General features: G+C 32.8%; 3 protein-coding genes across 13 annotated transcripts in view; 2 read left to right on the plus strand and 1 right to left on the minus strand.

Moving 5' to 3' along the window:
- On the plus strand, positions 1-7,515 carry LOC145319418 (uncharacterized). Of its 5 annotated transcripts, none has more exons than XM_080161543.1 (13): positions 1-150; positions 742-821; positions 1,122-1,181; positions 1,534-1,768; positions 2,025-2,224; positions 2,721-2,821; positions 2,970-3,035; positions 3,710-3,809; positions 4,129-4,475; positions 5,004-5,129; positions 5,410-5,451; positions 5,744-5,808; positions 6,346-7,515. In XM_080161543.1, exons 1-12 carry the CDS (start codon positions 87-89, stop codon positions 5,802-5,804), a joined length of 1,482 nt encoding a protein of 493 aa, XP_080017669.1. In that variant the 5' UTR covers positions 1-86; the 3' UTR covers positions 5,805-5,808; positions 6,346-7,515. The 5 variants fall into 5 exon arrangements, with proteins under 5 accessions (XP_080017669.1, XP_080017672.1, XP_080017670.1 ...); XM_080161546.1 differs by having other exon boundaries at positions 1,134-1,181; XM_080161544.1 differs by lacking the exon at positions 6,346-7,515 and adding an exon at positions 6,079-6,257.
- Positions 1-16,219, minus strand: part of LOC145319421 (uncharacterized) — a 92,030-nt gene that overhangs the window by 5,993 nt on the left and 69,818 nt on the right. The window lies entirely within an intron of this gene.
- The window catches only part of LOC145319414 (uncharacterized), a 16,205-nt gene continuing 7,429 nt past the window's right edge, over positions 7,444-16,219 (plus strand). For all 5 annotated transcript variants that reach the window (XR_013879835.1, XR_013879837.1, XR_013879836.1 and 2 more), the window contains exons 1-17: positions 7,444-7,577; positions 8,473-8,553; positions 9,347-9,451; positions 9,866-9,957; positions 10,169-10,274; positions 10,366-10,470; positions 10,959-11,075; positions 11,616-11,676; positions 11,889-12,001; positions 12,209-12,339; positions 12,911-13,042; positions 13,354-13,492; positions 13,844-13,975; positions 14,471-14,535; positions 14,872-15,016; positions 15,663-15,772; positions 15,974-16,076. Coding sequence is in view for 1 of the 5 variants with exons in the window: in XM_080161538.1 (XP_080017664.1) it covers positions 7,554-7,577; positions 8,473-8,553; positions 9,347-9,451; positions 9,866-9,957; positions 10,169-10,274; positions 10,366-10,470; positions 10,959-11,075; positions 11,616-11,676; positions 11,889-12,001; positions 12,209-12,339; positions 12,911-13,042; positions 13,354-13,492; positions 13,844-13,975; positions 14,471-14,535; positions 14,872-15,016; positions 15,663-15,772; positions 15,974-16,076 (1,761 nt within the window). In the remaining 4 variants the exon portion in view is untranslated. The remainder of the gene's footprint in view (positions 7,578-8,472; positions 8,554-9,346; positions 9,452-9,865; positions 9,958-10,168; positions 10,275-10,365; positions 10,471-10,958; positions 11,076-11,615; positions 11,677-11,888; positions 12,002-12,208; positions 12,340-12,910; positions 13,043-13,353; positions 13,493-13,843; positions 13,976-14,470; positions 14,536-14,871; positions 15,017-15,662; positions 15,773-15,973; positions 16,077-16,219) is intronic.

Raw genomic sequence — 16,219 nt, forward strand, 5'->3', positions numbered from 1 at the left:
TTATAAACAATACTTTTATTGTATAAAACTAGAAATTGCAAAAATTCTTACCTAAATGATAATTAATTTTTTTTTCTAGAAGTAAAATGAACAATTACGGTTCGTCCAATTTCAAAGGGAATTCTAGCGGATATAATACTTCATATCCAGGTAATTTACATGGATAACGCATTTTTCCACGTACGTAAACAATAATTTTTCAATGATATTATACTGGGTAATCTAATCACTTGTTTCGTTTCGATCGAATATTTGATAGGATATAAATTTTCTACCATGTAATTTATTTATATCAAGACTTACAAATCATACTGTGTTGTGATTATTCAACTATACGTTTGGCTAATTTTCAAAACAAGATGTCGTTCAACTAGCACCTAGCTATTTTATTGGTGTATGGTGTCTGAATTAAACAAATTTATACATGTTAAGCGATTTTCTTTTAGCTACATTTTAAAATTATGACTTTTACAATTAATTACACCAATAATTGGACGTTTTAGGGCGTATCTAAAAAAAACATTTAAAGTTTATTTTTATTTCAATTGTCTTCATGGCTTACCCATATTTATCATAATCTACATTTAAACATATAAAGGTTTACTACTTCAAGTACACAAATCACAAATTAGTTAAATATATAAATCACTTTGAGCAACTGTACCTTTTCTTTGTGATATGATTTGATCTTTAGAGTTTGACATTGTATTTTTTTTTTAAATTCTGACATTTTTATTTTAGCAGCAGTGTATGGAATGAGTAACAGTTCAGGAGGTGGGGGGAGTTATGGCGGGAGCGATGCTAGCAATACATTGCTTCAGGTCAGTATTTTATGATTATCTTACAATAAAAAGAGGGCTCTATACTTTATGACAATATCTATCAACCCGTTTGATGTTGTTAAAAAATTTTTTTTCGTTAATCCAAATGAGGCTGGAAATACTTTAGTTTGTGTCCATTAAACTGATTATTACTTTCTAACTCTACATTAGCTAGGTATAATTAGGAATATAAATATCTACAGTTTACTAGAAGTTTATCATTTTAAGTCACTTAATCATAGGCAGGTATGTATAGAATTTTGTTTGTTATTCTCAAAATCATTTATCTGCTCTTTTCAGGAGCAGAAAAAGATAAATGAAGAATTGCGCGATGAAATGAGACAAATGCAGATGCAAATAAGGATTGTGTTCAATTTGAACAAAGATTTATTAACATGCACATTTGAATACATGTTTTTAGATACTATAGATTTTTCTTTGACTCTCGTTACATTAATACTTTCAATTTAAAATGATTAGTTAAGCTACTGGCTTTAAAGCACTAAGATAATATATTCAGAGAAGACATTCGTTTCCTATTAACTATATTTGGACCAAAAATCAGATTTGAAAAAATCCTATTATTTTTGGGGCGGAATAGGTTTGAGATGAATCCGCAAATATTTAAAAATCCGAAGGCTAGTATATGAAAAGTGCCACTTATTTTCAACTCAAAATTTATACCTTTCTAATTGAACATAATGATATGTACAGAATGATGACCAACAATATGATGAACTTGAACCAGGGAGGGGGGAGTGGTGGAAGTGGAATGGGTATGGGAATGGGTTCAGGAATGGGGATGGGATCAGGGACAGGCATGGGAATGGGATCAGGGTCAGGAATGGGATCTGGAATGATGAACAATATGATGCAGAGTGGGAATGGTGTTAATGTATGGAATCATCAAAGTGGGGGATATTCATCAGGCATCAATTCAAATACAGGTTAGTAGCTAAAATTCAGGCGGATTTTGCGAATTTTTATTTCAACGCTTTGTATTTTCCCCCTAAATATCATTTTAGCTTTAATTCGCTTAAACTCACTTATTGGCTATAAACTGAATTATACCTTATTAAATTGAAAAGATATTAAATAATGGGCTTTCCCTCTACTGAGATCCAAATTCCCTTTCGGTTAGTATTCCTTAAACTTAGACAAACAATAATATTTGACAAAATATGTGATTGAATGTTAATTTAGGTTACACCAACATGGGCCAGGGATACAGGGATGAGTCTGGGGGCGGAAAAATGGGCGGCTACAGTACTATGGTACCCTCCAGGAATGTGCCCTACAACCATCGAGTGCCCAAGCAACCTGGAGACTGGGATTGCCCTCAGTGTGGTAACATGAACTTCTCTCGCAGGACAACCTGCAATGGAAATGGCGGAAAATGTGGGGTAAGATCGCTATTACATTATTTAAAAAAACAAGTAATTTAGTTCATAATTAGTGGGAAAAAACAAACATTTATTAGTACCTAATGAACACTAAACAATGTGTCAAATAGGTATAAAGTATGGAAATATTTTACTGAATTCCTCATTTTTTGTTTAGAAGCTCTGCATTCATCATCGTTTGTGTATGAATACCGTGATTAAGTAAAAGGGAATTGATGTCGTACAAACTGTACTTCTAATAATTTTGACTGGCTTCTGAGCTACGGACGTGTTAACTGTTTGATTTATTTGATTCATTTATTGTGTCATGTTTTAATAGAAAACTTTTTAAAGCCCGAGTAGGTAGGTTTAGGTAACAAATATCAATAATTACGCTTTTGTTAGATACTAAAATCTATAGCTTTAATCTTAGGCTGAAAGTCCTCCTTGCCTTCATAGGTATATATCACTTGGGCAAGCAAGATATGCTACATGATAAGATACAAATATGTTATAGGTGCCCAAGAAGCCCGAGTATGTGAGACAAGGTGTCAAGGATGACATGACAAGACAAGGAGATTGGACTTGCTTCAAATGCAATAATCTCAATTATTCTTAGTAAGATTTTTTTGTGTTTATTAAATAAGATTTTTTTTCATGTTAATGGATAACCAACCATTTAATTATTGCTCGAACTATTTTGACCCCCTTTATTATTTACCATTGCAGTGCTTATTTACAAGATATAATTTTTCTTGTTATTTAGTCGAACAGAGTGCAACAAATGTGGAATAGACAAGCCTGTTGGTTCAGAAGCTGGTGGTTCAAGACAGTAAGTTTTTATTACCTTTTTGTTGTTGAAAAGAGTACGTAGGTACCTTAAATAGATTTAACCTTTTCTATCAATTTAATAAATACAAAGGGAGATGTAGGTTTCGGGTAAAATCCGTAAAGGTGTGTGTGTTTTAAGGATTAAAGATAGTAGTAGTAGTTAACTAAATATGTGTATTTCTTATTGAAAAGAACTAGACAAATTTTTTTTTTTAAAGTTAACATAAATTTTTATCGTTCTACTAGGTACTGTTTTTAACTTATAACACATAACCTTTACGGATTTTACCCGAAACCTACCAGGCTACCTCTCCCTTTTTATCGATATTTGTATAGCACCAAGGACCCCCAAAATATTTTTCAGATGGAAGCACTGGGAATAGTCACTTTGTTTATTATGCATTAAATTCATTTTGTTTTATGATAATTAATTTCAGGCCATTATTGCCATCTTGATCAATTCAGCGATGCTTTATTTCCCATTTATAGCATTACCATTGATTAGATGAACTTTGTCTTGTTTGTAAATCCCCAACCCTCCCCAAAGGTTTACTAAGATTGAAAACCAATATTTACCCGTTAGTTATTTTTTATAATTATGGTGTGGTAAAGACTCAAACCCATCACGTCCCCAACAATAAAAAAAAACTTAATCCTAATTATTTATTATTTAAGGCCGAAAAAGGATGGAGATTGGTTTTGTCCAAATTGCAACAATATGAACTTTTCCTACAGAACCAAGTGTAATAAGCCGGACTGTAAATTTGAAAAGAAGGTTCGTATAACTAACATTAGTTCAATTTATGGATATAAAGTATAGGATATTATAACATATGAGTACATGATAATCTGGTATAAGATCCAAGTAATAATAAATCTATTATTAGTTCCTAAAATGTCATATCTATAGCTGCGTTGCTATTGGATGAATTACAAATTTAGTGTAGATTGGTTCTTTAAAAATCCTTTTATAGTTAATTATTGTTTGATACAACATTGTCTCTTTTTCACTGAAATGTTTTATCATTTTAGCGCTGTGGTATTAGTTACGTATTGTCCTTTTTTCTGCTAATTAAAACAAATTACATTTAAAGGATTTGGACGAACAAGGATCATCTTATTCACGCGGTGGAAGCATGGGAGCGGGACCAAGCAACTCCATGATGGGCGGTATGGGTGGCAACAGCATGAACAACATGGCGGCTATGATGAACATGGCTATGCAGTCCATGGGGGTCAACTCCGGCATGTTGGGAATGGGTAACATGGGGGGACCAATGGGCGGAGGGCCTCCCATGGCTAATTCTAGCATGGGTGGTATGATGGGAGGTAGTGGTGGGGGAGGTGGTCCCAAGACTGTTCTAAGAAGGCATAAAGGTCCGGAACCAAAGGAGGGAGACTGGGAGTGTCCTAGATGCTATAATCTTAATTTTGGCACAAGGTAGGTAGAATGGAGGGTAATCAGGCTATTTTTATTCTTCCTTTTATGGCGGACGGGCTTCGATGTATCTCAAGGAAGGATTCCTATGCCACCTAGTGGATAAGAATTAAATAAGGATGACAACAAGCATAAGTAGCAAAGCACAAACATATGGACAAAGTAACTTATAGAGGAAATGTTTATTAGTCATGAAAATTGAAAGAAGAACGAGAGAACATGCTATTGCTGATAAAAAAGAATATTGAATGAAAATATTTTGATCTCCTGTTGCATGAACGACAGACTGGACCTGCGGAAAAAGTAATTTATTCCCAAATGCTCATGGTAAATGGAAACTTAACAAATAACAGCCGTCCATTTAAACAGGATGTTGGAAAAATAAGTTACCACCCCCCCCCCCTCTCCCAAATGTTTCAGACAGATGGACATCATAAATTTAATTATATAGGTAGTAGTTACGCAACTAAAAAAGTTTATTGATATTCTGCCCATTATTGTTAAACTTATTCTGTAAGACTTATTTTATAGGTTGACATGTAACGGTAACAAAGATGGTGAATATTGTGACCTGCAGAAGCCTGAATTACAAAAGTACAAAGTGAAAGCTTGGAAAGATGCCACCTACATTAAGGACTCGGATTGGGATTGTTGGATGTAAGTACAGTTTTATGGAACTATTCTAATTTCAGATAAAACCTGTTTTCTCCATAGAGGGAGGGGACATGGACTGTAATTTTTTTGTAACAACGTTATGATATCAGTTAGCTCAAAATTTTGGACACTTCATATGATTTTGATAGGTCGGTTACAAACTAGTAGTTTCCAAACTTTTCAACCATTAATTTCAATCTACAGATTTATATAATGATTAAGTTATAATACCTATTTTTTCATTAAAAATATTACTTAATAAGTGACAACCTATTTTTTTCAGTTGTAGCAATGTAAATTTCGCCAGCAGAGACAGTTGCAACAGGTAAGTTTTTTTCATGTATTTAGAACTTTAGATTATGTTTATGATAAGATTTTATTAATAAACCCAATATTAGAAGTTAAATAAAACGTCAGAAACAATTTGCCTTTTTATTAAGTAATTTACTTCGTTCTTAAAAATGACGCAAAAAAGATAAGTTTGTTTGCCTGTTTACGAAACTTGTGTTCATCTGTAGCAAAAACCGGTTTTACTGCAGTATACTGGCTGTTAGAAAAGCATAATTTTTATACCTAATTTAATATAGTTCTCAATGAAATGTAAACCATTTATTTAGATGCAAGACAGATAAGGCCGACGCTCAAAGTGATTCACTTAGAAAGAAGCGTTCTTCTTAAACAGGTAAATATATTTATTAGCGCGGCTACTCTTTACCATGGGTTTAATGGTTTATGTCCTTGTTTTCATTGAATCAAAATAATTTAATATTGTGCATATTGACGTAATTGTTTTTTTTATTGTGTTTTCATAAAAGTTAGCCTGTCATTGCTGCGCTACTTAGGATTAGGAACATAGCTTCCAAATATTCTAGCATTTTAACTTATAAATAATATCTTAATAATTGTAACTCTAAGTCCTTTTTTCACTTTAATCAGGGCATATTTTTCACAGAAAAAAACAGTGTTAGGGAAACACAAATTGTTGTACTTAAGTTAAGAAAGGGTGAGATAAACTTATCTTATATTATGCTATCCTTGTATCCCAGATTTAATTTGAACATTAAAAACTATATGGTAAAAATTTTGGAGGTTTGGAAGTAATTTGGTTTTAACTTCATTTGATTTCTCTAATCCAAATTAGATTGTCTGAACAAATTTACAATTCTCATTATTGAATAACAACAATTTTGTATTTTTTTTAATCAATTCAAATTTTCAGGATAAATAAGACCTAAATTGGTATTATACACACGTACATACACACACATTCTTAAGTTGGTTGGTGGTCATCAACACTCTTCCTTGGCAGCGGTCATATGGTGGTCACCGGTCATGTCAGTGTTAGTGGTGGTGGTCAAGTGGTCACTTGTGAAAGTGAAACTGTCATCCTGTAACATTGTGTCCAATGACCATTACATTATTTGGTTGTAAAAATCAATAATTAAAATGACTTAAGTTAAAAAAAGAGTGGGACAATAAACCCACTTGAATATCCTTGGTTGAATGACATTAAGTGGTCATTTGAAACTGTGGTCACAAAATGTATTACTGTGGTCACAATATAAAAATCATGTTGGTCTGTAATGCTTGGAGGAAGAGTGTGTTGAACTAAATGTTGTAAAGCTTATGGTGGCGTTCATGAAAGGTGGTGTTGATTGACTTAATATGTAGCTACTCAAGAGTCCACTTTTTAGATAGCCAAGTGTAAGTATCTAGTGAAAATTTTTATGAAAAAGAATTATTTGTCATCTTTTTTTGTGTGTGATATTTTATGTGTAAAATTACCAATCATAAAAACTGTTTATTTCGTATTTGTTAAAAGCTTGCTTACTGTTAAAAGATGGTATAAATTGTGTTTGCTCTGTAAGGTTTACAAAGTTCAGTTTAAACTATTTTTTCGTTCATAACAGTTGAATTTTTGTTTTTTTGTGTACCTACCTAAAACTGTAAAATTAAATTGTTAAAAAAAGTTTTTTTCTCACTTTAATTCCATTTAACTGTATATTTCTTCAATGGGTATTTTTTTGTTAACCATATACCTAATTTTTAAGACTGATAGAAAGTTGATTTATATGCAAAAATATTTTTGCTTTTTTGGTAAAGGTAGTATCTGCTTTTTTTTTGTCAGAGATAGTCCAAAAATATCTTTAGATCATGACCTAATGTAAACAAACATAAGATTTTGTGTTTTCAATAAAGTGTAATTGTGTAAATTAAGTGTGATTTTAAACTTCAATAATTTGATTTAAAGTTTGATATTTTTCATTTATTATTTTTATTTTGAAAATACCTAATGGTTTGTATTTCATGGATAATAAAATGGACGAGATGTTCCTATTTAATAATTTTTGTTGATTAAAGATATTTCAGGGTTTGTTCACTTTTCAGATTATAAAATGTAGGGGGGAATATAAAAATCTAATTTAGATGGAGGATATTGATAAATTGAAGGTTAGTTTAATTTTGACACCTTTAAATTTTGAATAAAGGGGGGAGGCGGATGTGCCACTTTTTGAAACCAAAAGTAAAACGTGCATGATCTCGGCCCATAAAAGAGTTATAGCTCTTAAATTCTGCACAGCAGTTGCTTTTGTGGTGAACAATATGGAACTGTTAAGAAACGGCGGCGGAACCGCCGCTCCCGCCAAAAACCGCCGTTTCCCGCCGAATTTTGTTTTGCCTTTTCTCGCCATAATAGACAATTTTCAATCATCTGTCATGTCAATATTTAAAAAAATTGCAAAAAGTGTAAAATCTTACAAGTGTCAAGTGAAAATATAAGCGAAATTTTTATGAAAAAAAAAAGTTTATCTCAGATGATTGAAAATTGTCTATTATGGCGAGAAATAGCAAAACAAAATTTGGCGGAAAATGGCGGTTTTCGGCGGGAGCGGCGGTTCCGCCGCCCTTTTTTTCACAGTTCCATATTGTTCAACACAAAAGCAACTGCTGTGCAGAATCTTAGAGTTATAACTTTTTTATGGGCTGAGATTTATGTGACATTACAGTTGGGTAGCAGATTATTTTATAGTGTGTCATACTATACCTGCATGACTATGAGAAGTTAACCATTTCAGTTTTCTTCATTTATTAAGTCTTCAGTGCCTTTGTACAATTACATGTTGTTTGAAGAAAAGGGTTGTTTAAAGAAAGTGGTTATTAGGATTTAATGAGGAATACTCCTTGGTTACAAATCAAAATCAAAAGATCTTGTTTTTTAAAGGAATAAAGAAAGAAAATCGAAAATGTATATGGGATAGTGGAAAAAAAGTAAATTCTTAAAACTAAAAGGCTAAACTTAAGCACCTAAATAAAAAAAATTGAACACCTATTTTCTTGTATTTAGGTGGTGGAGTTGAGGGAGGCTCTAGCAAGCAGAGGATTGGAAACCAAAGGAGTCAGAACTGTTCTGGTAACAAGATTAAAGGTTAGTTCTTTGATTAGTATACTAGCGGATACGCCCCCCCCCCCCCCCTAGAGGCCTCTAGGGGCACTTACGGAAGATGAAGTCAACCCTCCCCCAACTGTCAATTTTATTTGTAAAAGAATAAAATTTTTGGGGGTATGAGTGGGTATTTTTTTCTAGGTTTGATTTATCTTAGGAGGATGGTTTTCCCAAAAAATAGTTCAGGGGTGTATATTTTTAAAATTGACCCTGCTGAGGGGGGGGGGGAGGAGGGTAGAAAAATAAAAAATATGTTGTTGGGGGGAAAAAAATGGAAAAATTAAGAGAAATGAAAACATTTTTTCCATTTTTCTCTCATCCTTGGTGAAAAAAAAACTAAAATAGTGTGTGGGAGGGGGGAAAAAATAAATAAAACAAAGAGTTTTGAAATTTTTTTTAATTTTACCCCTTCCTTGCTTGAAAAAAACCAGGAGGAAAAAAAATAAAAAAAATTGCAGCAGGGGAAAAAAATCTTGTGCAGAATATACAACACCCCTGAAATAGTTAAAACCTTCCTTGGACCTATGGGAAGCAACACTCTAAAGGAGAACCATGTCTGTTGAGGGGTTAGAGAGAGCCACTTTTTAAACCAATGTTTGAAACACTCTAGAAATTCAGCTTTAAAGAAGAGTTGGAGAACTGGGCGGTTTTTATCATGAAGCTGCCTCTATTTAGTTTAATATTGAAATGTGCTATTACAGCGGCGTTATCATGGTCCTTGAGAAACATATTTTTACTAGACAACAAAATGTAGGTAATATTTGTCCTTCCTTAGGAACATCTGGCAACAACAAGCAGCTATGACCCTCTTAACCCCACGGAAGACACAGAGCCTGAAACTCAGTTTGGTGACAAGAGATTTATTGTTGCTCCTACAAAGGTATTTATTTTGATTTAGGGACTAGAGTGGTTGCTTTGATTAAATTAAGGAACAGAAACCACAGGAATTTAGGCATAAAAATTTTTACTTACATAGTTAGTTTGATGTTGGTTATTTTTGCTTTGTTTTCTAATGTTGTTTTTACTATATCCATACGAAAAGGACAATATTCTTATGCTTAGCTTTGTAATAACAACCTTATAAAAAGAAACGTAACACTGTGACTGATGAAATAGAAAAGCTTATATCATATTATAATTTTGTACACGTTATATTTAAGTAAAAACAAGTTCTTAATATTATCTTAATGATGTACGGACAACCTAGTCTATCTAGCAGTTGTGCAGGGCTTCTAGAAATAAATTTTAGAAGCCTTAATATTAGTAAGCGTAGCTAATGTATATTTTATTTTAGGGAATATCATTCAGTCTCTCAACTCCTAAACCAGCTAAGGTGACACCCGCCTCTGTTAATCAGAATCAAAATGATGACCTCCAAAATAATGCCAGGAATAACATATCAACAACGTTACAATATTATTAATTTAATTAGGATAATTTTGTGCTTAAATAAGAAGTTCAGCATTATACGTAACCTATAAGTTTACATGATTTTCTGTGGAAGAATATTTTTTTAGCACTTTAAAGCACATTTATTTATATTTTTCATATTATTCATATTTATTTAAAACTTAAAATTGTTTATCATTACCGACAACAGGAGGTCTGGGGCAGCCTCATTCTTCCTTAGTGAACTAGAACGCCTTAACAGCGAGGAGAACAAGGAAGCCAAAGTTCCGTTGCCACCCAGCTTTGGATATAAGGTTCGTTAATATTTTTGTATACTTTTTTTTCTGAATGCATAAAGTACCTGCAAATAGTAGTTTCAACAATTTATAATTCCTTTCTATCCAGGTTGACTCTGGAGAAAGTTCTGACGAAGACGGTCCTCCAGGAGCCAAGCCTCTCAATGTTCCAGCTATCAAGTTTGATAAACCCTTCACCAAAGACCTACCAAAGGTATGTGCTGAAAGAAACCTGCTAAAACAAATTTTTCGAATAACGATAGCCTAAAGTCTTTTTTTTCTAGGTACCCATTTCATCTCGTTTTTATCCCAAAACTTACACCGCTAGATTACATGACAAGTTAAATTAATTTGCTTTTTTATCAACCTCTAATGTTAAATATTCGAATAAAAAAGAAAAACCTTTTTATTAGAGTCAATAGTTTCTTTCATAAAACGAAAATATTTTCATTGGTGTTTTCCTTTAGAGTGCCTGTTGAGCTTTGACCTACCCCTATTATTTTAATTGATCAATGATAAGAAGAGAAGGTTGTTGTTTCCCTTATGCCTAACCTAACCCCTGCGGGGCTTCCCAGTACCTGACCTAAAGCAATAAAAAAACGAAAAACTATACCCCTCCTTATTTTCATTTTTTTAAAAAGGGAAAGGGGGGTTTCAATGCTTAAGAAGACAAATTGAGGAAAACACATTTTTCATTCTAAGGACAAGGATGTAGAATCCTGGAAGAGGGTGACAATGCCAGACTTGTGGCAACAGAGAAAAAATGAAATGCTCTGGGAACCTGGCGTGGCCATGCAGGATCCTGCGTTATTTTTACAGGTAAAGACATGACTTTATTTAATACAAAATTATTGAATGTCAGTTGTTTGTGTCTAGTAAGATCTCAGAACTTAAGGAAAACAGGGTTGGAAGAAACCTGGGTTTTTAAAAAATAACCCAACCCAGTAGGTTTATTAAAAACAAGGCCGGGATTGTAGAGGATTTTTAGGTATATTTGTTTGCTATTTTAAAATCGATGATTGTTAGGTACCTATTTTTATTGTTACATTTCTTTTGTTATACTTAAATATAAAAACAAAATAAAGCTATTATACCATAAATGTTCTTAAAATGTTTATATTAGTTGATTTACAATTGTACTCCCAAGAAAAATGACTTTTGATACCTAAGTAAAAATATAGGTGAAATTAATGGAAAAAAGGTATATTAAAAAGAACGTGTTTTTAGTTTGTGTTTTTTTTTTTGGGGGGGGGGCGAGGGGGTTCCGGATGTAGTAGTTTTTGCGTGGGTGTTATCGTTGATGTTTTGTTACCATTATTCAGAAATCAATTATGTAAAATTATTTTTTTTTGTGACTAGGAGGAAGCTGTGATGAAGAACGGAGACCTCGTTACAGAAATTGAACATACTGAAGTACCAGGTATACAAAAGTTTTCAAAATTTTGTTTATCATTCATTAGTCGAATTCATATTTTTTTCTTCAAATCAAAAAACAAAAAAGAAAATGATTAAAAAAATGTTTTTTAGTGTTTCATAGTGTCAACATAGGAAAACATTCTACCAATGTAAATATCAAATAATGTTTATGCTTAAAAATGTTATGCTCAGTGTATCTAGAAATCTTTATTTTAGGTTTATCATTGGAAAGTGTAAAGATGAAAGTATCCTTCAATTATTTAGTGGCAAGGGCTCAGGGCAAAACAAACAAAGATGCCATGAATGCTTGTGCCCTAAAAATTTTAAAGGTAAGATCAAATTATTTCTAAAATGTGACAGTCCTACTCACAATCTTTAAGTAGAGGTAGCAATGGATTTAATGACCGATAATTTTTTGAAGATACTTTTAATTGCATTTTAAATTGATTTTGTTTTGTGTGTACTATCTTTTTAAAACTTCTGAAAGCAGTAACATAAAACTTAGATTATCAAAAAAAATATTTTTTTTTCTGTAGGATTCTGGGCCTTGGTTAGATATGACATTGTTAGACACATTGACAGAATCATTAGCAGGATTATTACCTGGCTCCTGCAAGGAATGGCTCCCACCAAAATATAATCTGGCACACGCTAGGATAGAGGACAGGTGGGGAATTTTAAAAATTTTAATTGTAGGTTTAGTAACACAGCTTATTTATAATTAATAAGAGGGGGGGGGGGAAGTTTTGACACATTTGCGTAAACCTGGCACCTAGGCTTTATCTTTGGACTGAGAGGATAGATTATTTATGATAAAATCATTCTTATATGATGAATTTCATGAAGTTTTAAGATTTCTTGGATAGGCCTCCAGGTTTCGCAGCTCCAGGCCTCCAGGTGGTCTCTGTGATTTTATCATTAATAATCTATCCTCTCAGTCCAAAGATAAAGCCTAGGTGCCAGGTTTACGCAAATGTGTCAAAACTTCCCCCCTCCCCCCTTATACCTAGTCTTTTTTGGTACTTTCTCTTGAAAATGTTTGTCTAATAGAAATTGTCATTTTATACCTATTAACCTAGGTTAAATAAATAGAGATATTCCATATATTTTTACAATAATGATGGGTAATTTGCTAAAGGACTAACGTTAATCTACTGTTCCTAAGGGAGTTTTTAATTGGAATTTTGAAATAGAAATACCTTGAAATAATACCTTCTTTAAACTATAGTTTATTTTAGAGCTAGCCTAAAGCAGCAAAAGTTCATGTACAGCCTGAGTGCCAAGCTTGGCCCCCTGACCTGCGAGGCTGTTGGCGAGACCATGGAGGACGCGCTGCAGTTTCTCACCCTACACTTGAAAGCATTTATTAAGTAAGTTTGTTAGTGAAAATTTGAGTTTAATGTCCGCACAAATGTCAAAAATCGCTGAGAATAAGTTTTGCCGTATTTTAATCTGGGTTTCAACTACTAATAAAGCAGCGCAGCTACTCTATGATAATCCATAATTGTTATTTTGCTTGTGTCATTAGTTGAGACTGAGCAGATCATTATGGTGACTACTCAGTACTCAACTCTGTTTATGTTCTTTTTGAATGGAAACTGATTGTTTGTTTAATGTTTTATACAAAATATAACCTAGTGATTACATATAATTTTGGACATAATTGACCTTATTTACTAAGGCATCGCGACATAAGAAACTTGAAAGTGCCAGACCTACAGAAAGAGATGAGATACACCCAAGGTGCTGGAATATTGAGGGTTACTATGGAGGAAGATAAAAAGCCTCAGCTATCCACACTAGATCTTTATACCTTACAGGTTTAGTTTACATTTTTACGTCTCTTGAAATTTTTTGTATTGTAATTTATGCTTCAAATTAATCCTTATATAAAAGTAACAGGATGTCTATGTTCGTTTGTACCGAAAGTCTTGCTAACTGTTAACCGATATGAATTTACTTTACAATTAAGCTTTTCATTATATCCAGGAAAGATTTATAACTTTTTGGTTGGAAAGGAACCACCCCTTAGAGGAATCGCACATAGAAAATGTAATCCTCCCAAAAAATATTGTCAATTAAGTTAATTTGTAGGTATTTATATTTTGGACTTATAAATAAATATTAATATGTTATTATACTTTTAATTTTGATTATTACTATTTTTCTAGAGCTATTTGATTGATGGTTGTTTACCCGCCTTATACTGCAAGAAAGATATCTATGGCTGTGAGAAAATATTCTCTTGTGATGTCTGCTGCCATAGAGTTTCTGGCGTTGAAAACTTAAACACGCACGTTCAGGTAATAAATGCCATTTTAAAATTTGAAGCTTTTATATTAATGAATATATGATATATAAAGTGATTTTCAAATCTAGCACACTGTGGTAGATAATTTTGTGTAAAGGCTGTATCAAAGTTGTCCCAACCTTGCTTTGCTGAGGTTATATCCAGAGGGATCTGAAGGGATAAGACAATGGCTGATAAATTGATGCACATCTCCAATGATGATACACAAAATTACCCGTTCTGTAGATTAAACGTAGTGGTTAAAACGTTTGAACATTTACATTAAATGCAACGACCAATCAAAATTCCCCAAAGTTGTTTAGCCAAAGAATAAGGAAACATTATTATAAAACTCTGGGGACTAGTGTAATAAACAGCCCATTGTCCCCTCTCTCTAGGTTGTGTCTCAACCCTTTACATTAAACAGTGTCGTGAGCAAGAAACATTTCATCCATAACTCTAAAGAATAAATACGTTAGGTAAATATAAATAATATTCCTTTATCTAGAGTGACAAGCATAAGAACAGATTGGGAAAATTTCGATACCAGGGGAAAATCCTGGAAACATTCAAGTAAGAAAATTAATTTTTTAAAATATTAATTTAGATTTTGATTTTATTACATATGGGTTAACATTATTCCAATAGCATAGCTGAAATAGATAATGATTAAAAACAAACCCATTTTATGATTATTTATTTAATTTTACAGTATATTTAAAAGTTCAAATTCTTATTATTAGAAAGGATTGCAATCAGAATCTGTTTTTGGATTAATCCGCCAATTTATCAACCCCAAAATCCGTAAAAGTTTGTGCTCTGATTTTTCTGATTTCTTTACCATTGCGATTTTTTTGACAATCCGTATATTTCAATCTAATCTATCAAAACTAACGTGATTTTTTTTAGATCTAGCAGTGATCCAAATTATGGGAAAGTACACCCTCCCAGCAGAATGAAATGGAGTGAAGAGGACAGAGAGAAATACAGTCAGCCAATGTGTAATAGTTGTGAAGAGGAGGGAAAATTAAATCCTGCAACTGGAAAATGCCAGGTACACCAAGTTCTTTTTAAAAAATTAATCTTCAGTTTTATTTGTGGAGGGATTTCTTAACGTTTTGATCAGAATAGTGCCCTGCCCAAAACATAAAAATTTAGCAATAAACGGACTTCTGGTTGTAGGTTTTTTTTAAAAGTTAAGTAAAGGGTAGGAAAGCCCCACAGGAATAGTTATTTCTCGCATCGTATTATAAACGGCTTTCCGCGGATATAGAATGTACAATTATAAGATTAAAACCAGTGTTTTAGCCCCGAGGTGCCGAAGGCACGGGCTAAAAAAACTGGTTTTAATCATATTATTGTACTTTTTTATATTCGTAGAAAGCTGGATATAATACGATGCTAGACATAGTTTTTTCGTATGGATGAGAACCGGTTCCTATCCACCGGATTCGAATAAATACGAGAAAATAATATAAGGTTTCATGGGAGGTGCCTTCTATAAACAGAATTTTATACAGTCATAAATGTTAAGTAGTTATTATTACAAAAGTTGAATTTATGTAATGTAAATTTTTCATGTCCACCTTACAAAAATAGTGATATGTAGAAAGTTACATAATAAGTTTAGGGTTTTGTATCGAAAAATAAGTTTTTGTGGCATTATGTGCATTTTGTGTAAAATAGTATTTTAAATTTAGGAATGTAAAGATTACATGTGCGCACAATGCCGCGAAGCCCATGGACAGACCAGGCTCACCAAATCTCACAAGATAGTGGATACCCAGCCCCCGGTTTTGCATCATCCCAGGTAAGAAACATTTTTTTACAAACTATAAATAGTTATTGTCAATAAATCGCTAAGTATAATATTTTGTTTCATTGATATGTATTTTCTCCTTCAATATTTTTGCTGTTTGTTGAAATCTTTTGACAGGAATTTTTTTGTTTTAAAACTTTGGTTACTTTTATTAATTCTTGATCTGCTGATTCATGAAACTATCTCTTTTAGGAAAGATGAGGAGGAAGGGAAGAAGATAAAGAATAATGATGAGAAATATTTGATTAGTGTTTACAGGTGTCCTACCCAGTTACCAGAGGATGCTGAACAACAGGTTAAAATATATAGATAGATAAGTGTTTTCAGGTGTTCCACCCAGCTACCAGAGGATGCTGAACAACAGGTTAAAATATATAGATAGATAGATAAGTGTTTTCAGGTGTTCCACCCAGCTTCCAGAGGATGCTGAACAACAGG

Source organism: Acartia tonsa, chromosome 5 (genome assembly GCF_053477335.1).
Source record: "Acartia tonsa isolate MP-2025a chromosome 5, ASM5347733v1, whole genome shotgun sequence".
Taxonomy (NCBI): Eukaryota; Metazoa; Arthropoda; class Copepoda; order Calanoida; family Acartiidae; genus Acartia; species Acartia tonsa.